This window comes from Canis lupus, chromosome 24 (genome assembly GCF_048164855.1).
Source record: "Canis lupus baileyi chromosome 24, mCanLup2.hap1, whole genome shotgun sequence".
NCBI lineage: Eukaryota > Metazoa > Chordata > Mammalia > Carnivora > Canidae > Canis > Canis lupus.
The window spans coordinates 20,103,423-20,128,302 of record NC_132861.1 but is presented as its reverse complement, the minus strand read 5'-3'; the positions used below and the strand labels follow the sequence as shown (position 1 = coordinate 20,128,302).

General features: G+C 35.0%; 1 protein-coding gene and 1 long non-coding RNA gene across 11 annotated transcripts in view; one reads left to right on the top strand and one right to left on the bottom strand.

Moving 5' to 3' along the window:
• PARP4 (poly(ADP-ribose) polymerase family member 4) overlaps positions 1-21,579 on the top strand; it is a 95,634-nt gene extending 74,055 nt beyond the window's left edge. For 2 of the 3 annotated variants that reach the window (XM_072795849.1, XM_072795848.1), the window contains 4 exons: positions 1,176-2,186; positions 3,900-3,999; positions 17,300-17,432; positions 21,012-21,579. In XM_072795849.1, the coding sequence (XP_072651950.1) occupies positions 1,176-2,186; positions 3,900-3,999; positions 17,300-17,432; positions 21,012-21,174 (1,407 nt within the window). In that variant the 3' untranslated portion in view covers positions 21,175-21,579. The remainder of the gene's footprint in view (positions 1-1,175; positions 2,187-3,899; positions 4,000-17,299; positions 17,433-21,011) is intronic. The other variant, XM_072795850.1, reaches the window with a different exon arrangement.
• LOC140615863 (uncharacterized) overlaps positions 1-24,880 on the bottom strand; it is a 59,804-nt gene that overhangs the window by 30,701 nt on the left and 4,223 nt on the right. For 5 of the 8 annotated variants that reach the window (XR_012016373.1, XR_012016371.1, XR_012016374.1 and 2 more), the window contains exons 3-5: positions 24,709-24,784; positions 23,906-24,052; positions 23,071-23,166 (exon numbers count right to left, since the gene is read on the bottom strand). This is a non-coding gene — a long non-coding RNA (uncharacterized lncRNA). The remainder of the gene's footprint in view (positions 1-23,070; positions 23,167-23,905; positions 24,053-24,708; positions 24,785-24,880) is intronic. The other 3 variants (XR_012016372.1, XR_012016375.1, XR_012016377.1) reach the window with 1 other exon arrangement.

Sequence of the window (24,880 nt, the reverse complement as noted above, 5' to 3'; positions counted from 1 at the left end):
ACCTGCTTCTCCCTCTGTCTGTGTCTCTGCCTCTCTCACGCTCTCTCTGTATCTCAATGAATAAATAAATAAAAGCTTTTTAAAAAATGTCATCTTTATCATCTACTAAATTCCTGTGTTTTAGGATCTATTGCTGGACCATCTATTCCATTGATGTCTCATTATTGTAATTTTATAAAATGCCTTAATATCTGATAGGTCTGATCCATCATTATTGTTCTATTTAGTTTGCTTCTGTAATTAAGAGAAATTTAACCAGAAAAGTATTGTTTTTAAATGTTATTTTCAAATATGTGTCTTGTTATATGTTCTGCAGCATAATTATTTAAATGTATACTGGAAATGACTGAATGGGGAAAGACTACACTTTAAAAAAAAAACAGCTGATTTACCTTGGTAAAATTATAGGCTAATTATTTTTTTTAAGATTTTTTTTTTAAGTCATCTCTACACCCAGTGTGGGGCTCAAATATACAACTGCAAGATCAAGAGCCACGTGCTCTACCCATTGAGCCAATCAGGTGCTGCCAGGCTAATTATTTCCAAAATATCTCAAAGACTTGTAATTCATATAAAACTGGATTTTATTTACATGTATCTTTTTAAGAAAGACTTTTTATATTCCAGGAATAGTAGTAGCATATCATCCTCAATTCCCATTTATTTTACATGTCGTTTAAAGTCTGGTATAAAGATGCATTCGTTTAGTTACTTTAAAGCTTTTGAAATTTTTTTTTCAGTTTTCCCATTTCCTTAATATTTCTGAACAGCAGAATAAAAGACCAGAATAATTTATTTCAAATTATCAGTTTATTTTAGGGCCAATTACACACTATGATACTGCTAATTTTAAAATCTTGAACAAGACACTTCTATAGTGCTGACTTTTCTTTTGTATAAAATGAGGGGTATTGAAAATTTTAGCACACTAAGAATATAGAGAAAGGAAGATGTATTTATTGTTGCTGTTCTCTCCAAATCTCTATATAAGATTTGTATCTATATAAGTAGGACGTTGTATTTAAATTATCTTGAATATATACTCTTTTCAGTGCTCTAGGATAAGCGATTATGATTACATGTCTGTCTACTCAGAAGTCAACTATAGGAAGTATGTTTGATTGTTCATTTTATTTTGTGTTTTTCCTTACCTTATATTTTTCCCTCTTGGACAGCCTTTTTCAGCATTCTTTGAATGGAAAGAAAAACTGCCACAACCACATTTGACGAACAGAAAGTTTAAATTATCTCGGCTGGAATATTCTGAAGATTTGGATGTTTTGGAAGATTTTGGTTCCCAACTATCAGAAAAACCTTTAATAGTCAATATTGAACATGGAGATGTGGAAAAGCCATTGGACACCAGAATTTCTGAGTCATTTAAACTACCACTTTGTGAAGCTGCCCCTTTCCTAAAACCGGCTGGTTATAGCATTTCTGCTGCCCATAGTTCAGCCTGTTTGGAAGTTCAGCCCTTTTTTGGTACTAGTTTCCTTCATCCTCCCCGCCTATGTCATAAAAAGGCTCATTTTGCTTGTCCTAAGAGTCTCAAACAGTTTGGTCCATCTAAGAATGACCAAGACCTTCAAATTGACTTTTTGGGTGACTTTACCCCTGAGTCACGTACCCCTTCCAGACCACCTTCCCCACGTTTTGGATCCTCTGCTTTTTCTTCTCTTTTAGGTGCCTCATTTAAATCCAGAGAGGTTAATCTACCTGAAACTTCTCAAAGCCATAAGACCGACAATTCTGGTAGCATTTCCCATGAGTTGGACTCTCTTCTGCAGCCAAATATTTTTTTGTCTCTTCCTAAAAGAGTTTCTTCTGCTAGTCCATCCAGAGGGTTTGACGTTCATTACCATTCTGATTCTCCTCTTTATTTTCAAAATTCTGTAGTTCCTTTGAGCACCAGTTACAAGCCACCAATAGATCTGTTTGCTAACACTGAATTGGAGTCTTCTTCCACAGATCTTTCTGCCAGAATTTCATCACCTTCAAGTTATGAATGTTTTTTTGCAACAGAAAATAATGAAACACCAGAATTTCTGACAAGTAGTTGTTTTCAAAAAGCGGCAAAATTTGATATAAGAGGAAGTAACTTTACTGCAAGCTTTCAGTCACAAAAAGATGAACAAAGCTGGATGAATTTTGTGCCTTGGACTGAACTCTTCAGTCTACAAACTGAGGTATTAGTCTAATTTACCCTTAAGTGTATGGTTAATTAGCTTCATAGTTCAGAACAGAAATACTCAAAGTAACTGGTCATTGAAATGTTTACCAGTGTATTAGTGAGGTAAGTGACTTGTGGAAGAATGTAAATCAACACACTGCTTCCTTCATTGATAAAATCCTGCTTTAAAAAAAAAAAGTCATTGAACAATACAGTTGCTTGATGATGGCATTTATCTATCTACTTTTAATTGTTAGGCCAAAATATCATGCAAGTGAATATTAATATTCCTTGGTTGAATATTAGCACCCCTGGGTGGGTCATGGGGTAACACCTTGATTTCCTAGATTCTAGAACAGATAGATGAATTACAATCATGTAAACATCTCATTGTGAAGTTCACATATGGTCTTGGGAATATGACTCAACATGTAAGATTGTGTTACAGTTTATCATTCCATTTGTGAAGCTAATAAACACCCAATAAATTTAGTTCCTGCACTGGTACTAAGACCCAGCCTCACGTATATTATTATTTGTTTTGATATAAAGTGAAAAAAGCAACTTGATTTAGTATGAGACTAAATTTGTGCCTCAGTCTTACTGCTTTGTGATTTAAGGCAAGTCAGATAACCTTCCTGAGTCTCAGGCTCTTTACCCATATACTGGGGATGATAATAATGGCTACCTCATAAAGTGGTTTTGAGGTTTAAACAAGATAATAACAGCTGCCCAGCTTTTATTTTTTACCTGAAAGAATGTACATGAAAGCAGTGTTGGAAGCAGTATAGCAGATACTGCTGTCTGTGGGCTTTGGAACCAAACTGTTGGGGCTTAAATCATGCCTCTGCTACTTGTTAGCTGTGCAACTTTGAACAAGGTGCTTAAACTTCTCTGTGCCTCAGTATCCTCATTTGCAAAGTGGATATAATAAAAGATTTTCCACAAGAACTGGCTAAAAAGGTTTTTTAAAAAACAAAAACCTGGCATCTAGAACTAGTTCAATACTAGTTAGCCTATATCAATGCTTTTATTTTTCAAATTATTGCCATAGAGTCTGTGCACCTGCCTATGACCTTACTCTCCTTTCTGCTCCCTTTATCAGTTGCCTTGAGACCTGGAGTCGATCTACTTCAAGTTCAAGATCCCCATGTTCAGGCTTACAACCACCTTATAATATGTAATAAACATCAGCCTTAGAAAGTTGGGTATGGTGGGCAGAGGACAATGAGGATAAGTAAAGTATTTTTAAAGACCATATTCACCATAACAATTTTTTTTTGTTTTTTTTTGTTTTTTTTTTTACAATTTTATATTTAGTAAAAAAATGTCATTTTCATATTTCAGACATCATAAAGGCACATTTTTAATGTTGATCAAAAGGAATCTGCTACTTAAAAGTTTGAGAAACATCAGTTCAAAGCATTACTAGAAGAAAAAAACACATAACACCATTTATAAGTGCCACCTGATACATAATGTCCATAGTATTTTTTGAGACTCCCAACAATATTGTGTCACTAGTATATCAAGAACTAATAGAACTTATAGTTCTATAAAGAACATTGATTTAAAAAAATAATAAAGATAAAATGTTTGATAATAAAAATTTTAGAAATGTCTTAATAAACTGAAATGAGATCATTGGAAACATTATTTATTACATTAATATCTTATGTATGTAATTAAATTTCAATAATGTGGCTTAATTTTTTTTTTTATTTCATAGGATGGCTTCTGGAAGCTTACACCAGAACTAGGATTTATATTAAATCTTAATATAAATATTTTAAACAGCTTTCTTGAACAAAAAGGCATTAGATCTCTGGGTAAGTCACCATTTTTCTATTAATTAAATGGCATGTTCTTAACTGTTGTAAATTTTGTTGCAAACTAGTGTACCAATGTGCTAATTATGTAAGTTATGTGGAATTATATTTGTTAACCATCAAAGGAAACAGAGGACTAGATTCTAGTCATATCTTTATCACTAATTAGGATATTGCCTGTGAAAATTAATTAGCATAAATAACAATAACTTCTATTTTAAAAATCCAAAATTTCAGTAACTTAACATAAAGATTATTTTCTAGGGACACCTGGGTGGCTCAGCGGTTGAGCATATGCCTTCGGCCCAGGGTATGATCCTGGAATCCCAGGATTGAGTCCCATGTCAGGCTACCTGCATGGAGCCTGCTTCTCTCTCTGCCTGTATCCCTGCCTCTCTGTCTCTCTCTGTGTGTCTCTCATGAATAAATAAATAAAATCTTTAATAAATAGGGCAGCCCCGGTGGCTCAGCAGTTTGGCACTGCCTTCAGCCCAGGGCGTGATCCTGGAGACCCTGGATGGAGTCCCATGTCGGGCTCCCTGCGTGGAGCCTGCTTCTGTCTGTGTCTTTGCCTTTCTCTTTCTCTGTGTCTCTCGTAAATAAATAAATAAAATCTTTAAAAATATATATTTAATGAATGAATGAATGAATGAATGAATGAATGAATAAATAAATAAATAAATAAATAAATAAATAAATAAATAAATAAATAAATATAAAACCACTCTTTTAAGGCCTGGAATGCAATTTAATAAAAAATAAAAAAAATTAAAAAAAGAACAGGCAGAAGCTAGAGGGTACCAAATCCCTGAAAAGAGAAAGAAAATGAGATGAGCTCTACATTTATCCAGCTGTTCACCCAAAGATGATTCTCAGTTCACGAGACATATGAGAAGTTAGAACTGAAACAGAAAGTCTAATAGGATAATGACATAGAGGTCACAGTTCAAGGCTGCCTAAGTGGCTGGAAATTAAGGGTGAAAATCCTGGGAAGGAGTGAGCCACAGAGCAGGGAGCTCTGAAATATGCATTCAAATTCCCTCAGGTTGTTGATTCTCCCCTAACCCATACATACACAGGATGTGACTTCAGGGAATCCAGAAAAAAGCAACAGCTAGAAAGAAAAAGAGCAGAGCAAAGATTTCAGCTGCTGTCAGGTGTTGGGGAGACAGAGTTCAGTGTTTAATTTATAGCAAATTAGAATCTATAAACATCTCAAGTTTTCCACTAAAACCCAAAAGGGTCAAAAGGACCATAAACCATAATCAAAGACTGTCCCACAGGATGAAAGGGAAAAACAAAATAGGCCCACCCTAACAAAACCTAAAACAAAGTTTTTAAAGGATACTATCACCAGAAATAACTCAACATTCTTTAGAATAACATAATGTAATCCAGAGTCTCCACAGTTTTCAATATACAACCTGGAATGAAAATGTAATAACATACAAAGAAGCAGGAAAATATGACTTATAATCTAAGAGAAAATATCCTATAGTTGCTGACCTACAGATGCCCCAGTTGTTGGAATTAGCAGACAAGGATTTAAAACGGCTATTATAAGTATAGTAAAAGATTTATCAGAAAAGAACAGAATGAGTGAACAAATGGGAGAATCTCAGCAAATAGGTGGAATATCTTTTTTTTTTTAAGATTTATTTATCCATGATAGACACATAGAGGTGGAGACACAGGCAGAGGGAGAAGCAGGCTCCATGCAGGGAGCCTGACGTGGGACTCGAACCTGCGACTGCAGGATCGCGCCCTGGGCTGAAGGCAGGCTCTAAACCGCTGAGCCACCCAGGGATCCCCAAAAAATATATCTTCAATGAAAAGGTATTGGATAGGCTTAGTAGCACAATGCACCAAAACAAACAAAACCAAAAAGATCATGTAACTTAAATTATAATAATATAAAGTGGTAATAAAAATTATCCAAACCAGGACTCCTGGGTGGCTCAGCAGTTGAGTGTCTGCCTTTGACTTGGTGTGATCCAGGTCTGGGATCGAGTCCTGCATCAGGCTCCTGTGGAAAGCCTGCTTCTCCCTCTGCCTGGGTCTCTGCCTCTTTCTCTCTCTGTCTCTCATGAATAAATAAATAAATAAGTAAGTAAGTAAATAAATAAATAAATAAATAAATAAATAAATAAATAAAATCTTTTTAAAAATTATCTGAACTGAAGCATAGAAAATAAAACAGAATGAAAAAAGAAGAGAATCTAGGACATGTGGAATAATATCAAAAGATTTTATATTCATGTAATTGGGATCTCAGAAGGAATAGAAAAATGTTTGAATAAATAAAATTGAATTTTTTCTAAAATTGTTGAAAGACATAAACTTCTAGATCTGAGAAATTCAGTAGAACTTCAGGCAGGATAAATACAAATAGAACCACATTTAAGTAGACCAGAATTAAACTGCTGAAAACCACAGACAAATCTGAAAGAAAACAGTAAACAAGGACATATTAGAGTCAAGAGAACATCTGTAAGAATTTTAAATTACTTCACATCAGAGATAATGGAAGCTAGGGATGCCTGGGTGGCTCAGCGGTTGAGCGTCTGCCTTCAGCTCAGGACATGATCCCAGAGTCTAGGGATTGAGTTCTGCATCAGGCTCCCTGTGAGGAGCTTGCTTCTCCCTCTACTTATGTCTCTGCCTCTCTCTGTGTCTCCTGTGAACGAACGAACGAATGAATGAATGAATGAATGAATGAATAAATAAATAAATAAATAAAATATTTTTTAAAAAAAGAATGGAAGCTAAAAGATAATGGAATAATATCATTTTTAAAAAATATTTTATTTATTTATTCATGATGAATAAGGAGGCTCCATGTAGGAAGCCCAATGTGGGACTCGATCTTGGGATCCCAGGATCAAGCCCTGAGCCAAAGGCAGATGCTCAACTGCTGAGCCACTCAGGTGTCCCTGGAATAATATCTTTAAAGAGCTGAAAGAAAAAAGAAAAACCTATAAGCTAAGAACTCTATATCCAACAGAAAAGATCCTTTAAAAATAAAGGAAACTTTTTTCCATAATCAAAAATACAGAGAACAAACTGGCAGTTGCCAGAGAGAACAGGATTAGAGGGGATGCACAAATAAGTGAAGACTATTAAGAGGTACAAACTTCCAGTTATAAATAAATAGTCATGGAGATGAAAAGTACAGCATAAGGAATGTAGTTAATAATATTGTAATAACATTGTATGATGACAGAAGGTAATTACATCTGTATGGTTGTGAGCATAGTAAAATGTATAGAATTATTGAATCACTGTTGTGTACCTGAAAGTATTATAACATTGTATGTCAACCATACTAGTTAAAAAAGAACACTAAGCACAAGGACCTAAAATATACCTATATAGATATATAGATTAAGTAACAAAAAAAAAAACTTTAAAAAATTAAGGAAATTAACCAAAGACAAACAAAAGCTGATACAAGGTCAAAGGATATAAGGTCAAAATACAAAAATTAATTTTAATCCCATGTACTAGCCACAAATAGTTGGAAACTGCTATTTTAAAATACCATTATTTTTTAAGATTTTATTTATTTATTCATGAGAGACACAGAGAGAGAGAGAGGCAGAGACACAGGCAGAGGGAGAAGTAGGCCCCATGCAGGGAGCCCGATTTGGGACTCAATCCCAGGACTCCAGGTTTATGCCTTGGGCCAAAGGCAGGCACTAAACCTCTGAGCCACCCAGGGATCCCCTAAAATGCCATTTATAATGGTGTTAAAAATATCAAATGCCTAACAATAAATTTTTTAAAAGGTATGCAAGATTTCTAAAATAAAAACTACAAAACATTATTGAGAGAATTCTTAAAAGATTGAAATAAATGGGGAAAAATTTTAATGTAATGGGATTAGAGAACTCATAATGTGAACATGTCAGTTCTCCCCAATTGATCTATGGATTCAAAGTTGTGAACAACCATGCCCACAAATTTGATAATCTAGATGAAATGTACTGATTCCTTGAAAGATATTATCTGCCAAAACTCACACAAGAAGAAATGGAAAATGTGAATAGACCTGTATCTATTAAAGAAATTGAATGAATAATTAATAACCTTTCAAAACAGAAAGTACCAGGCCCAGATGAGTTCACTGGTGAATTCTACAAAACATTTAAGGAAGAAATTATACTAAGTCTCTGTAATGTCTTTCAGAGTATAGAAGCAGAGAGAATAATTTTTTTTTTGAGAGAATAATTTCTAACTCATTCTATAAGGGCAACATTACCCTAATACCAAAACTAGACAAAGACATTCCGAGAGAAGAAAACCATAAACCAATATCTCTCAGGAACATAAATGCAAAAATCCTCAACAAAATATTAGCAAGCTGAATCCAAAAAAGTATAAATATAACAAAATACCATGACCAAGTAGGATTTATCACAGGTATACAAGGCTGATTCAACATTAGGAAATAAATTAATGTGATCTATTACGTCAACAAAATAAAAATGAAAAACTACATGATATATCAATACATTGAGAAAAAGCACTTGAGAAGATCCAACACTCATTCATGCTAAAAACTCTCAGTAAACAATGAATAGAGGAGAACCTCTTCAACTTAGTAAAGACTATCTATTAAAAAAAATATATATATATAGGGATGCTTGAGTGGCTCAGCGGTTGAGCCTCTGCCTTTAGCTCAGGGTGTGATCCCAGGGTCCCAGGATTGAGTCCCACATTGGGCTTCCTGCCTTGAGCCTCCTCCTTTTGCCTATGTCTCTGCCTCTCTTTCTCTGTGTCTTTCATGAATAAATAAATAAAATATTTTTAAAACCCTATAGCTAATATGATACTTAACGGTGAGAAACTAGAAGCTTTTCCATCAAGATCAGGTACAATGCAAATGTTGTTCCTCTCTCCACTCCCTTTTAATATTGTATTGGAAGTCCTTGCTAATGCAATAAGGTCAGAAAAGGAAGTAAAAGATATACAGATCAGGAAGAAAGAAATTAAAATTTTCTTTTTTTAAAGATGATATGATTGTCTATGTTGAAAATTTAAAAGAATAAACAATTCTTGAAACTTAACTGATATTAAAATAAAAACTTTAAAATAGTTTTAATCAGATTTGCAGATGATGTAAAAAAAAACTCTTGAAACTAAAAGTTATACCAAGGTTGCAGGATACAGGTTAATATGCAAAAGTCAGTTGTTTTCCTATAATCCAACAAAGAACAAATGGAATTTGAAATTAAAAACACAATATCATTTATATTAGCACTCTCAAAAGTTAAACAATTAATTACAAATGTAACAAAATATATATAAGAGCTATATGAAGAAAACTACAAATATGATCAATGAAATCAGAGAAGAGCTAAATAAATGGATTGATATTCCAGGTTCATGGATAGGAAAACTCAATATTGTCAAGCTTGATCTACAGATTTAATAGAATACCAGTCAAAATCCCAGCAATGATTTTATGAATATGGACAAACTGATTCTAAAGTTTATGTGGAGAGGCAAAAGACCTAGAATAGCCAAAACAATTTTGAAGAAGAAAGTTGGAGGGGCACCTGGGTGGCTCCATCAGTTAAGCGTTTGCCTTCAGCTTAGGTCATGATCTCAGGGTCCTGGGATGGAGCCGCATGTCGGGGGGGCCCATGTTCAGCAGAGAGCCTACTTCTCCCTCTGCCCATCCCCCCTGCTCATGTGCCATCTCTCTTTTTCTCAGATAAACAAATAAAATCTTAAAAAAATGAAAGTTGGAGAACTAATGCTATGCAACTTTAAGACTTACTGTAAAGCTACAGTAATCGAGACAGTGTGGTATTGATGACATTATAGACAAATTGATCAACAGAAGAGCAAGCCCAGAAAGAGATACACATTTGATACAAATTGACAAGCTGATTTTAAAATTTATATGAAAATGCAAAAGAACTTAGAATAGCCAACATAATCTTTCAGTAGAAGATGACAGTAGGAGTACACAAGTTACCTGAATTTTAAGACTATAATCCTACAGTATGGTATTGACACAAAAATAGGTAAGTAGGCTAATGGAACACAATAGAAAGTTCAGATAGAGAGATGCCTGGGTGGCTTAGTGCTTGAGTGTCTGTCTCCGGCTCCGGGGTGATCCCAGGATCCGGGATCGAGTACCACAACAAGCTCCCTGCAAGGAGCCTGCTTCTCCCTCTGCCTGTGTCTGCCTCTCTGTGTGTGTGTGTATTTCATGAATAAATAAATAAATCTTTAAAAAAAAAAGAAAGTTCAGATAGAGACTTGCATATTTAGTCCATTGATCTTCTGCAAAGACACCAATGAAATTAATGATAAAGGAAAGACTGTTCAAAACTGATATTAGAAAAATTGGATTTTCAAATGGAAAAAAAAAGCCTCAACCCTTACTTCATGCCATACTCAAAAATTAATTTGAGATGGAAGATATACCTAAATGTAAAACTATAATACCTCTAGAGGATAGAGGAAAACTGGAAAATTTACAAATATGTGGAGATTAAACATGTTACTGAACAACCAATAGGCCAAAGAAATCAAAAGAGAAATTTAAAAATAACTTGAGCATCAAATCAGAAAGGAAGAAGTACAACCTGTCTCTATTGGCAAATGATATGATAGTATACATAGAAAACCCTAAAGACTACAAAAAAACTGTTAGAATTAATAAACAAATTCAGGAAAATTGCAGGATATAAAATCAGTACCCAAAATTAGTTGTGTTTCTATGCACTAATAATGAACTATCAGAAAAAGAAATAAAGATAATAATCCCGGTTACAATTGTATCAAAAAGAATAAGATATCTAGGAACAAAATATAACCAAGGAGGTAAAAGACCTGTACATAAAACCTATAAGATATTAGAAGTTGACACAAATAAATAAAAAAATATTCCATGCTCTTGGATGAGGAATATTGCTTAAATGTTCATACTACCCAAAGCAATCTACAGATTCAGTAATCCTTATCAAAATTCCAATGACATTCTTGACAGAAATAGAGTAAACAATCCTAAAATTTGTACAGAACCACAAATGCACACACACACAAAGCAAAAAAAATAAAATAAAAATTCAAAAAGAAGTCAAGTTTTTTTAAAAAAGATTACTAAAAATCACAAAGTTCTTGCATGACTGAGCAAAAAAGAGAGAAAGAAAGCATATAAACAATACTCAGAATAAAAGGGGGTACTTAATGAAAGGTGGTAGAGAGATTTAAAACATAACAAGAACTTATGAACAGCCTGATGCCAATAAGGCTTTAAACTTAGATGAATTTTTAGAAAAAAATAAATTTTTTACAGCCAGCTAAAGAAAAAATAGAAAAGCTGAATCATTCTGTAATGATTAAAGAAATTAATTTAGGAATGCCTGGGTGCCTCCCTGCGAGGAGCCTGCTTCTCCCTCTGCCTATGTCTCTGCCTTCTCTGTGTCTCTCCTGAATAAATAAATAAAATCTTAAAAAAAATAGTTTAAAACCTTCCAACAAAAAATAAAAACAACACTAGGTTGAAATGGTTTTCTCATCTTCTACCAAATATTCAAAGAACAGATAATTTCAACCCAATACAAAATATTGAAGAGTTTAGGAAAAATCTGAGAATACCTATCAGCTTATTTTGCTAGCATAATTTAATAGCAAATATGATAAGGATTGCAATAGTAACCAAAAGAATAAAATACTTAGGAGTAAATTGAGCAAAAGATATGCAAGACTTGTACCATGAAAACTATAAGACATTAATGTGATATATACCTACAATGGATATTATTCAGCCTTAAAAAGGAAGGAATTCTAACCCATGCCACAACATGGGTGAGCCTCAAAAACATGATGCTAAATGAAACAAGCCAGTCACAAAAAGACAAATACTGTATGATTCTACTTTCATGAGATGCCAAGAACAGTCAATTTCATAGAGACAGAAAGTAGAATGGTGGTTGTCAGAGGCTGAGAGGAGTAGGGAATGGGGGAGTTAGTATTTAATAGGGACAGAGTTACAGTTTAACAAAATGAGAAGCTTTCCAGAGATAAATGGTGGTGACAGTAGCAAAACAATGTGAATGTACTTAATAGCACTGAACTGTATACTTTAAAATGGTTAAAATGGTATGTTTTATGTTATGTGTATTTTACTACAATTCTTTAAAACAAATATAATACATTAAGTGGGTAGTTCATACTTGGGTGTTTGTTATATTATTTATACCCTACAAATATATTGTTGTCTGTTGTATCTACTGAATATTTAATTAAAAAAAAACAAAACTAAGTGTAGGGATGCCTGGCTGGCTCAGCTGTTGAGCATCTGCCTTTGGCTTGGGTTGTAGTCCCCGGGGTCCCGGGATCAAGTCCTGCATTGGGTTTCTTGCATGGAGCCTGCTTCTCCCTCTGCCTGTATCTCTGCCTCTCTCTCCCTCTCTTTCTCTGTCTCTCTCTCTCTCTCTGTCTCTCTGAATAAATAAAAAAAATCTTAAAAAAAAAAAAAAAGTGGGCAGCCCGGGTGGCTCAGCGGTTTAGTGCCACCTTTCGCCCAGTGTGTGATCCTGGAGGCCTAGGATCGAGTCCCTCATTGGACTCCCTGTACGGAGCCTGCTTCTCCCTCTGCCTGTGTCTCTGCCTCTCTCTGCATCTTTCTGTATCTCTGATGAATAACTAAATAAAATCTTAAAAAAAAAGTATGTGTATACTTGGGAATATTTGAAATTCATAAGAAACATTGGGCTTTAGTGATGAATTAAATGTGGAAGTTGAAGGAAGGACATTTTCTGGATTGAGCATGAGAAGGGAAAGCAACTGTAGACTGAATAATTGTGTTATGTTTTGGACTTTTAAAGTTGGAGATTCCTAGCAGACATTGGAAAGAAATATCTACTTGGTTCTATGATGCTAGAGCTCAGAAAGAGGGCAGAATTGAAAAAAACTTTGAGAGAACTATCATTATTTAAAGCTGTGGACCATGAGCATGTATGACATCACCTAAAGAAAGAGGATCTCTAGTACAGGGAAGAGGGCTTAGGGCCATCCTTGGGCATGCTAATATTTAGTGGTCAGACAGGACAGGAACGAGCAAAGACATTGAGACGAAATGGCCAGAGAAATAAGAGGAAAGCTAGAAAGTATGGCATCACAAGTGCCAACAAGTGAGCTCCCTTTATGGCTATATCTTTCCCATGGGTTTTCTCTATACTTCTCTGTATATCTTCATATTACCTATGTTATTTTTCTGTATGTGTGTTTTTCTTTTATGTGTAGTTGCAAAATGTCTGATTTTTTTCCTGATTTGTTTTTATATCTCCCTACCCAATTTTCTCTTATCTTTTTCTTCATTTTTCTTTTATCTTTCCTTCCCCTTATCAATTTACTTTTTAAGTGACTCTGATACATTGTTTAGGCATTTTATAATTTTATTATTTATGATGTTTCTAACAATTATGTGTTGCTTATTATTAATATCATTTAAAAATACTCTAAGATTTTATATGTAATACTAAAAAATAAGAACCCTCTAAATTAAATAGTCCCCATATTTTCTTCTGTCTCTGTTGATTTTCTTTGTGGGATAATGGATTGGTTTTCTTGTTTTATTTTAAAAATTTATTCAATTCTTTTTTCTCGCATTAAGAAAATGATGTCTTTTTTTTTTTTTTTTTTTTTTTTGAGAGAGAGAGAGTGTACATAGGAGTGTGGGAGGTGGGAAGGGCAGAGGGAGAGGAGAGAGAATCTTAAGCAGGCTCCATGCCCAGCATGGAGCCCAACACAGGGCTACCTCATGATGCTGAGATCATGACCTGAACTGAAATCAAGAGTCGGGTGCTTAGCTGACTGAGCCATCCAAGTGCCCCTAAAATGATGTCATTTTTAAGTAGTTTTGGCTATCTCAATGATCTAAAATAAATGGTTTATGTGCAGATATATATACATATTATGCACAAGGCTTTTTGTATTTATAAAACAAAATTGTATATTATTATAAGACAAGATTTTGGGTTTTTTTCCAAAATCACTGTCTCCTAAAAAAGGAGGTGTATTTGAGTCTTCACAAATATTTTATGTTCTCTAAATTACTTTATTTTTATTTTTTTTAAGATTTTATTTATTTATTCATGATAGACACACACAGAAAGAGAGAGAGAGAGGCAGAAGCAGGCTCCATGCAGGGAGCCTGACTCGAGACTCAATCCCAGGACTCCAGGATCACGCCCTGGGCCAAAGGCAGGTGCTAAACCACTGAGCCACCCAGGGATCCTCAGAAATTACTTTATTTTTAATGAGAAAGTGTCAATTGAGGAGAGCACTCAGCTTGAAATAGCCTTAGTGTTTATTTCTAGTATTTAGAGAAATTATCTGACAGAACTCCTTAAATGAGAAATAAAAGAAATTTAACACAAGTTTATTAAGTATTTCTTGGAATATGAATTGAAACTGATAAGCACTGAATGTTGTTTAATGAGTCTATTGAAGATCACTTTCAAAAGCAACATACATGAAAGGATAAAGAAGATGCAATATATATAAATGCAATGGAATATTGTTCAGCCAAAAAGAATGAAATCTTGCCATTTGCAATGACATAGGTGGAGCTAGAAAGATTAATGCTAAGTAAGCAAAGTAAGTCAGAGAAAGACAAATACCATATGATTTTACTCATAAGTAAAATTTATTTTTGTTTTAAAGATTTTAATTTTATTTATTCATGAGAGACACACAGAGAGAGGCAGAGACATAGGCAGAGGGAGAAGCTGGCTTCCTGTGGCAACTCCATGTAGCACTTGATTCCCAGACCAGGATAACGCCCTGAGCCAAAGGCAGATGCTGAAGTATGGGAAACAAACTGATGATTACTAGAGGGGAGGTGGGTGGGGAATGGGGGAAATAAGTGATGGGGATTAAGGAGTACACCTAGGAGGAGCACCAGGTGTTATAAGAAAGTGTTGAATTGCTATATTGTACGCTTGAAACTAATGCAACATTGTATGTTAACTAATTGGAATTAAAATAAAAACTTTTTTTAAGTGTAGACAGAAGAAAGTACAAAATATGTATATGTAAGATATATACAAAAGAGGAAGAATACATGGGGAATCCCTGGATGGCTGGGGGATCCTTGGATGGCTCAGCGGTTTAGTGCCTGCCTGCCTTCGGCCCAGGGTGTGGTCCTGGAGTCCTTGAATCGAGTCCCACATCAGGCTCCCTTCATGGAGCCTGCTTCTATCTCTGCCTATGTCTCTGTCTCTCTCTCTCTGTGTCTCTCATGAATAAATAAATAAAATCTTTTTTTAAAAAAAAGAGGAAGAATACATTTAATTAATTAAGCAAGTGAGAACACATGACATCTAGAAACTAACTTTGGAAAATAGCGAGGCACTTCTTATAAAACAACAACAAAAGCAACATACATCATGGGAATGCAAATTGCAAGATCCAAATAGTATTTATGTTTGAAGAGCTAGGAACTGGAGGACATATACAAGATGGCTTCAACTTTCCAATATATTCTTTTTTCTAAAGAAAAGAGAGGAATTTCAATCAATTAATCAGTAAAGAAGAATTTGAAGCAGATGTGGGAAAATGTTAAAAGGTGACCAGCTACGCAGTGATAGGAATATTCATCATATTCTCTTTTCTGTGTGCTTAAAATATTTCATAATAAAAAAAATTAAGTGGCTATGTTGTACTGATGTTAACAGTGCTACATACCAAGCATCTAAGATTTAAATGAAGATAATTTACCTGGGAAACTAGCAGACAACTCACTGTGGCTCTAATGATGAAGATGGCAGGGGAAGAAAATAATTTTCCTTTCCCCTTCTGGTTTCTTGGCTGAAACACCAAGATTAACAAGAGAAAAACAAACCATTTTTATTATGTACACACATATATACCTGTACAAAGATGTGAGACTCAAAGGGCAGCCAGGCAACTGAGCTAAGGAAAGGAAGAGAGGTCCGGGGCTTCAAGCAAAGGGGCAGGAGAATTCACAGGAAGGTGAATGGAGGAAATGCTTGGTAAATGGACGTTGCCTTACCATGCAGATACATTTCTCCAGTGAAAAAGTTATCTCTGATAATAGCTCTTTTCCTGATACAAGCCCTTTTTCTCATTTCTTTTAGGCAGTTAAGGGGGAGGTGAAAAGTTTTACCTCAGCTCAAAATAAAAGCATGTTCTAGGGTGGCTTATTCTGAATCTACTCAAGATAGATGTTAAAAGTTTGGTTTCATGAAACGTGAGATTAGAAAAATAGAAATACTTGAAATCTAATTTTTTATAGGAAATGATTTCAAATATGTGACTTGCATTTAGGAAAATTAAAATGGTAAGCAAAAAAAAAAAAAAAGAAAGAAAATTAAAATGGGTTGTTAATTTCCAGCTCAATATACATAAACTTTCATTTTCAAGTTTGGTATTTTATAAAGTAGTAAAATATCTTGGTTTGAATATATAACACTGGTTACCTGTAGATACTGTTTAAAAAATGAAAAGACAATTTAGTTGATCTAAAAAAAAATGTTTATTTTACACTATCTACTCTCAAGAGTCCAGAGAACTACAAAGTAAGGGGACAGGGCTGCAAGGTCTTCTAGAAAGAGACAAGCAGAAAACAAGGAAGAAGTACTTAACTTATGTTGACTGGTTGGGGTTTCATATCTGACCATATTTAGAAAGGTCAGAAACCAGGCAGTGAGATAGCACCCAGAGTTGGTTTGGTTTGGGGGAATTGACTGACTGGATATATAGTGTTTCTAATCAAGGGGAGTTTTACAGGGACACAAAAGTTATCTAGGTTTTGTTTTGCTGGATGTGGCACCCTGGGCAATAGCAGCTTCATTTTGGGTCTAGAAATTTATTTCAACAGCACAAATCACTAGACATAATTTGATATGATGACCTACCCAGCTGTATCAATTGTTTATCTTGTATATTTAGGTTTATTCCTCTAAACTATTTGTAGGAGGAGCCTAGAAACTGAATTTCTTTCACAAACTTCATGCATTTCTGTTTATTAAACATGGCAAAAGAGTGGAGCTGTAGATGTAATTGCTTCCTGACACCCCTCGGGATGCTGAGGCACTGGTTCCATTCGTCCTCATTCTTTTTTTTTTTTTTTTCCTGTCCTCATTCTTTATTTAAATAACAGGCTAGTTAAGATCTTGAAGAGAATTATAGAGTTTTAAGATCTGCTAATGTATTATGGTTTAATAGTATTATAATTCTTTAATAGAACTTTTATAAATGGGCACAGTTTGAGATACAGAGTTTCCAATAAATATGAGTTTTCCACTTTTAGGTATAAAAGGAAGAGAGCGTCTCCTGGACCTGATTGCCACATTTCTGGTGCTACAGTTTCTTCGCACCACATTGGAACATAAGGGAATAGTCTTCAAATCATTGATGAAGTTGGATGATGCTTCCATTTCCAGGTGGCTTTAATTATAGTATTAAGCAATTTGCGTATATTTCTGACCATTTCTTAACTAAATTTTACAAGAAGCTACATGGAATTGTAAGAACAAAGAGAAATTATTCACAAGGAATATCTTGTCTGTACTCTTTGGTCATAGGCAGGGAACAATATTTTTGCCTCTTAGGTTCCATGAAAAACCGAGGCTCAGCATGTTTAAGTATAGCGTACACTGGAATTCGGATCTTTGGTTCCTGGTTTAGTATTCTTTTCAATATGTCATATTGATTCTATGTGCTTTTGGAAAATCCACAATATGATTATTGGGACCAGGCCCGTTGCCAGTAATTGCAGGGCTTGGCACAAGAATATAGATGGAAACCCACATACTGTATGTCTAAGTATTTAAAAGTTATACATCAAACCAGCTGTTAAGTAAAACACATTTTAAAGTCCTGCCTTGACAAATATAACTTCTTTTGAAGACTAAGTTCAAATTTAGAAATCTGTGACCACTTAAAGTTTTGTGCCATAACATGACAGTATAGAGAGAGCCGTTTCTGGGGCCTTTGCTCCTAATTCTTGGGGTGACCTCTGGCACCACAAGAGGCTTTGAGGCACACAGGAAGCCTCCCTACTTACCAAAATTCCATCCATACCCCATGCAAATGGTCACTCTTTATGTGTGTGCATATACACACAATATATGTATATATACATATATATATAATTTGCTCATGATATTTTTAAAAAGAGAAGTGGGAAAATAGCAAAACTAATAAAAAAATATCTATAGGGGGAGGATGTAGAGATAGGTTGGAAACTAGGTTTCTCCTTATATACTTTGTTTTATATTTTTGACTTTGAAACTAGGTAAATATTTTACACAATAAAGACAAGAAACCAGAGAGAAGAGATTGAATATATTAAATTATTCCAGGAACTCCCATCAGTAATGTCTAGAATGTGAGGAAATAAGTGGCAAAAGGAAAAAGAGGGGATGAGTGGAAGCTATAAATTAAAGGACATGTGGCAAGGCAATGTTAGGCCTACTTTGGATTCTGATGACAAAACCCATTTTATTAAAGAGAGAGAGAATTAGAGAGATTTAAACATTACCTGGATATTTTGTGATATTAAAGAATTATTTATATCTATTTTAAGTCATGTTTAAGAAAAAGTTCTTATCCCTTAGAGATACATATTTGCAGATGAAATTAAAATAAATAAGCAGATCTGTTTTTACCCTTTCAGAAAGACTGATTAAATTCTCAATTCCTAACAGCATCAAACACAAAACAGGTACTCAGAAAATAATAAATTGAGCATTTTGCTGTATGTAATTTATACTTCCAGTTTTAAGAAAAGCAACACTTTCTCATGAGCTTGCCAAACAACTCTTTGAGAAAGATGGAAATTTATTAAGTGAATATCAAGAAAAATACTTCAAAGAACTAGTAGACAGGACTGACAAGTTAATATTTGATTTAATAGGCACAACCAAAGAGGCACTTCTTCTATTTATGTCTTTTTCAACTGAGACAGAAGGGAAGAGGGGCTTAGGAGACAAGTTGGCCAAAATAAAGCCATTTTGGTTTTTAGGCTTATCCTTTACATAAAAGTCAACAAGTCTTAAAAGGAGTCATAAGATACAAATGATGGAAGACCGCAAGACCCCACTCCCTCCAGCAGTAAAAGTCATAAAGGCTGGAGGTTGCTCTTGCGGGTAATTCCATGACTCTAAAACAATGGAAAAACTAACCACCCAATGTAAATGTTAAACCCAGAGTTAAAGAGTAAGCCCCTCCTTATAGGATTGGCTAATTAAAAAAAAAAAAAAAAAAACCTTCTTAAACTCTTTGTTGGAAGCAGGAGGGGGGGGTGGTCCTTTTCCTCCCCTGGGAAGAGAGACTACTACTTTATCTATGAAGTAGCTCCTTTCTTACTTGTATACTTAACAAATTTTTGTCCCTTTCTCTACATGGCTTGCTCTTGAATTCTCTCTCTCAAAAGGCCAAGAACCCTCTTGGCGAGGGGTGTAAGGCCCTCCATCTTGGCCTGTCTGGCATCACAACTATGATAGCCATTAGAACAAGTATTAATAACTTTGAACTTACTTTTGAATTGCAGTATTATAAAGTATTAAACCAAGATTTTCAAAGATAATGAAGTATATTCCAGCACATTGCTTTTACCATATGACTGTTACTATGAGAGCAAAAAGGTTTGTTGGCGCTTTCATAATAGTAATTTTTATTCCCTGTTGATTGCATATTTAATTTTAACTTTTCTTTTTGTTTTTATTTTTCTGCTTCATGATAACATATAACATTAATGCACACTAATAACACATTGAAGGGGGTATATGAACAAAACCTTCATACTAGTATGGGATGGTCAGTCAAAAGCTTAGAGACCAGCTAAAGGAAGACCAATTGAATTAGTGAGAATATTTAAAACGAGTTTTGTTGCTTTCAGTAGTCCATAACTATAAGTAGACTAATGATTACTGGGAAACAGGCCTTTTAAGCACTTTGGACATGCTCACCATTTAGTATGTTTGTGTCATCATGATATTCATTAACATTTATTGATTGCCTGCTCTGTGCCAAGGGTTATTAAAGCCTGTGACATGCATGTATTTTGCTAATCCCCACGACAAACCCCTAGGATCTCATATTATTATTATAATTGAGGAAACTGAGACTTCCAGTCTTGAATGAAAGCTTCATCATAGCCAACATTGTGTGATTTCAGAGTCAGGGTTTGAACCCAGCTTTTAGCCATCATACTATACTAATGGCCCTTCCTCAGTTTACAGGGAAAAAAATCAGGAAGATGGAGAGAATTTTCCAAATTTTTAGTTTCCCCCCAAAGAATTTTTTTCTCTGTAGTATATGTTACCACTTGCTTGCTAATAAATTCTAGCAGATGACATGATTAATGAGGAATTAGCTAACTAATAATGAAAAATCTCAATTTTTCTGAGTCTTGCATAGACTTTTGAATATTTGACAGTCTTGAATGTTTGACATTTTATGCACACAAACTTAGAGCTTTTATGTTATGCACAGTTTAGTAGTACATTGTTTCTGATTGGTGTGACAGAATTAACTATATGAAAGTTTAATGGGTGAGTCTTAGGTATTTTGCTAACTGATCAAATTGAGAATTCCTGGTACAGTAAAAAGGAGAGAGAAATAGAAACCTGGTTTGTAAAATAGTATTGAGTTTCTGCTTGAAGAATGGATGGATTTAGATCAAGAAGAATGGAAAGGAGATGACAAAAAACAACAAAAAAATCATATAAAATCTAGAGAAGGCTTGAGTTGTCCTGGAGGGACCAAGGAAGTCTATGAAGCATTTAGAAGCTGGAAAGTGATGAGCTTAATATATTTTAAAATGTGTTGGATAAGTTAAAAGCACTGTGTCAGTCTGATAGAACTTTCATAAAATGTCAGAGAGAATTGCTTTTTTTAAATATCTTAATTTTTGACAGAATTATTTTGTCTGATATAATGTGCTAGGTTTGGTACCACATTACATTTCATAGGTAATTATATTATGATGTTGTTGGAACCATTTATTTTTATTCTAGAACTATCCCCTGGGCTTTTGAAGAAATAAAGAAAGCAAGTGAATGGGTAAGAAGAACTGAAGGACAATATCCATCTATCTGCCAACGGCTTGAGTTGGGTCAAGACTGGGACTCTGCCACTAAACAGCTATTGGGGCACCACTTCTCTTTACAGACTTCTTAATTACAGTCAAGGCTGAATCAACTGAAGTTGTTTTTTAAACATTACTCATGCTTCCATGTACAAAATAATCAGATATCTATAGATACCTATAATGAAGTTTAATTATGATTTTATTCAGTATAGCACTCACTTTAAAATAAACAGAAACAGGGGTGCCTGGGTGGCTCAGTCAGTTAAGTGTCTGCCTTCAGCTCAGGTCATGATCCCAGGATTCTGGAATGGAGCCCCTACATCAGGCTTTCTGCTCAGCAGGGAATCTGCTTCTCCCTCTCCCTCTCCTGCCACCTCGTACTCTCTCTCCTCTTGCTCACTCTATCTCAAATATAAAATCTTTTTAAAAAGTAAAAAATAAAATAACTGATTAATGAACTAAGAAGTGATAATAAAATTAATATTACAACATTACAGATTTTTTGTGTTTAAAAGTTTTAAGGTGATAAGAGACACATCTGGCTGGTCCTGGAACCTCATTTCCTTCTCCTCTTTAAAGACTCTAGTAGAGAATGGCCCAGCTGGATTTAGTAAGCTGGACAGAAACAAGGTCTTGGCTGATGTCAGTGTTCCTGGAGTGCAAGCCTGTTTCCTGGGTCCTGAGTCTCCAGACCTTTGCCCTTGTATGCATGCTCCCTGGTGTGGTTCCTAAACTATAGATCCCTTGATACATTTTTTGTCACTTAGAAAAGCTAGGTATCCTAAGTAATTCTTTCATGGATCTATCTAAAACCCTAAAGTCCTCTAGATTTCCTCCTATGTTATCTTGTAGAAGTTTTATAAATTTTGCATTTTATTTATTTTTTTTAAATTTTGCATTTTACATTTTGGTTTATGATCCATTTTATTTTTCATGAAAGCTGTAAGGTCACTTTCCACCTTCCTCCACACTACCACTTCTAGATTACCTCTCTATCTTTATGTAAAAAAAAACCCTGGTTTCATTGAGATTCATTCTTTTGGCTGTCCTCCAATCTGTCCTCATTGCTGTCATTTGCCATGTGCCCAGTTCCTACCCTCATTCACATGGTTCAGGATTTCCCTTTCTACTGCCAGTCCTGCCTTCATCTTGAGTGACTTCCATTAACCTGCCGTGTGACCCTCCTAATTCCCTGGACTAGAACCACAGCTATAATTGAGGGTTGGCAGAATGCCTTGTGATGCACTCAGAGGATGGGAAGTTTGTGAGGAATTACTGTGAGGCCTTCTCCATCTGACTGTCAACCTGGGAGGTAGACGTAAGACTATTTCTCATCACCTCCCAGTTCTGAAGCGATGTAAAGCTCAGGAGACAGTTGGAGACTAAAAATCCTAGCTGTATTAAGAATTGACTCCTCAGCAATGAGGTGTCCCACAACACACATCAAAATTATCTAGCTCCTTTGGGATGTGGGACAAGGACCAAGGGGAGCTGGCATCTTTGACTACTCTTTCTCTTGCTGTTTATGTAAGTAATAAACCATCTAAATCTAAAATGGCTTGTTATGTCTTTACTGGCTAAATCAATCAGGTCTTGCCCTTGGCCTTGTCTGCTTATTTGATATAATCACAGAAGATAAACTCTTTTCTTGTTCTATCAGATTAGAGGATAAAAGATTGATAGTACCTAGTAGCAGAGTGTGTGAAGATAGATAGACTTCCTTATGTTATCGCTGGAAACATATACTAGTAAATGTATTTGCAATTTCTCCAAATTTAAATCACTACCCTCCTTGATCTAAACATTTCACTAATAGGAATTCCACTTCTAGAAATTCATCTTGCAAAAATATGGACACATACACATCCATGTGTTATATATGCACATATATATATATTTCAGTTGCAGAATAATATGGAATAGAGTTCATTTAAAAATTATATAAATGGGGGGATCCCTGGGTGGCTCAGCGGGTTAGAGCCTACCTTTGGCCCAGGGCGTGATCCTGGAGTCCTGGGATCGAGTCCCACATCGGGCTCCCTGCATGGAGCCTGCTTCCGCCTCTCTCTCTCTCTCTCTCTCTGTGAATAAATAAATAAAGTCTTAAAAAAAATTATATAAATGGGTGTTTATATATGTATGAGATAAAAGTCTGTCATGTCATATTCCAAACTGGTTACCTTTGAGGAATAGGAACTTTGTTTCTATCCTATATATTTGAATTGGTTAAAAAGTTTTACAGTGAATATATATATATAACTTTTATTTCAAAAATACATAAAAGCCAAGAAAATAGTATAATGAACATAAATCCTGTCATTTAAGAGATTTTGCCAGGTTTTTATAAATTGAGAACAGTCTTCTCTTCCCTCCTCTTTTGCTATTGACTTGTTAAAGAAACAAGGTCAGTTGTCCTATAGGATTGTCCCACATTCTGGATTTGTCTGTTTCCATTTTTTCTTTCCCCATATTTCTTGTAAACTGGAAATTTGATCTAAGGTCCTGAATAGATTAAGAATCAATATTTTTATCAACAGGAGCCATATAGTTTGGTTGTTCTTTTAGCAATGCTAACAATGATCAGTGGGTTTTCCAATGTGAAGCTGTGTTTCCCCTACAACCAACAAATAGTCTGTGAAGAGATTCTTTGGCAGCCAATTCCTCATCAGTCTTTCACCTAACAGTTTTGTTGCTGAAATTATTTTCATGAAACATTGTGATTCTCTATCTTTTCTTCTATGATTAACTGAAATTTTTCTGAAAGAATGAGCTTTCCCCATCAACTAATGTTGTTTGATTATAGTATTTTTAAAAACTTACTTCAAGGGACACCTGGGTGGCTCAGTTGCCTTTGGCTCAGGTCATGATCCCAGAGTCCTGGGATGGAGCTCTGCGTCCAGTTCCCTGCTCCTTAGGGAGCCTCCTTCTGCCTCTCCCTCTGCCTTCTGCTTCCCCTGCTTGTGTACTCTGTCAAGTAAATAAAATATTTTTAAAAATTACTTTAAAAAGATATTTAATTATTAGAATTGTTGTGTATCTTCCTTTATAGGTTAAGAGTCTGTGAAGGGCAGAGGGACTGTTAAGAGACAACAGGCCCAAAATGGAATTATCTGTGCCAAGTCCCACATCAGCAAACCAAGGCTTGATACCCAACCTAACTGCAATTTCAGCCTCTTCTAGGAATAGAATCTTAACCAGTAGTCTGGAATTTCCTGGTAATACTAGTGAGGTAATCCTCCGGATAGACCTCATCCCTCCCCCAAAAGACAGTGAATTGGTCTGAAATAATCCTTTCTTTTGTTTATGATTTCCTTGCCCCACCCCTGTTCTGCTATGAAAAGCCTGTCCTGTTCTGCGTTGCTTTGGAGCTCCTTTCTATTTGCTGGATAGGATGCTACCCTAATTGTTGAATAAAGCCAATAAGATCTTCAGGTTTAGTCAGCTGAATTTTAATACCATGTTCTATTGTTGTTTGTATTGTTAATGCTTGGTATAGTCATGGTACACAGGATGCATTTAGTGAGCTAAACAAATAATAGTGACCCTACTTAAGATCTGATGAGCCTCTCCATGATGTGGGAAACAATGGCAAATGAAAAATTATTAAATTTCCTACTACTTACAGCCCCTTGACAAGTTCTTGAAACAGATAGAGTGATCTTCCTCTAGAGACTCAGCTGCCTCGATGTTGACACATTGCTAAAGGCAAAAGGCAATCTTAGTCCAACTCTCCAAGATCTTGGGAATCTATTTTAACATTAAAAATTCCTTCAGAAAAAAAAAAATTCCTTCAGA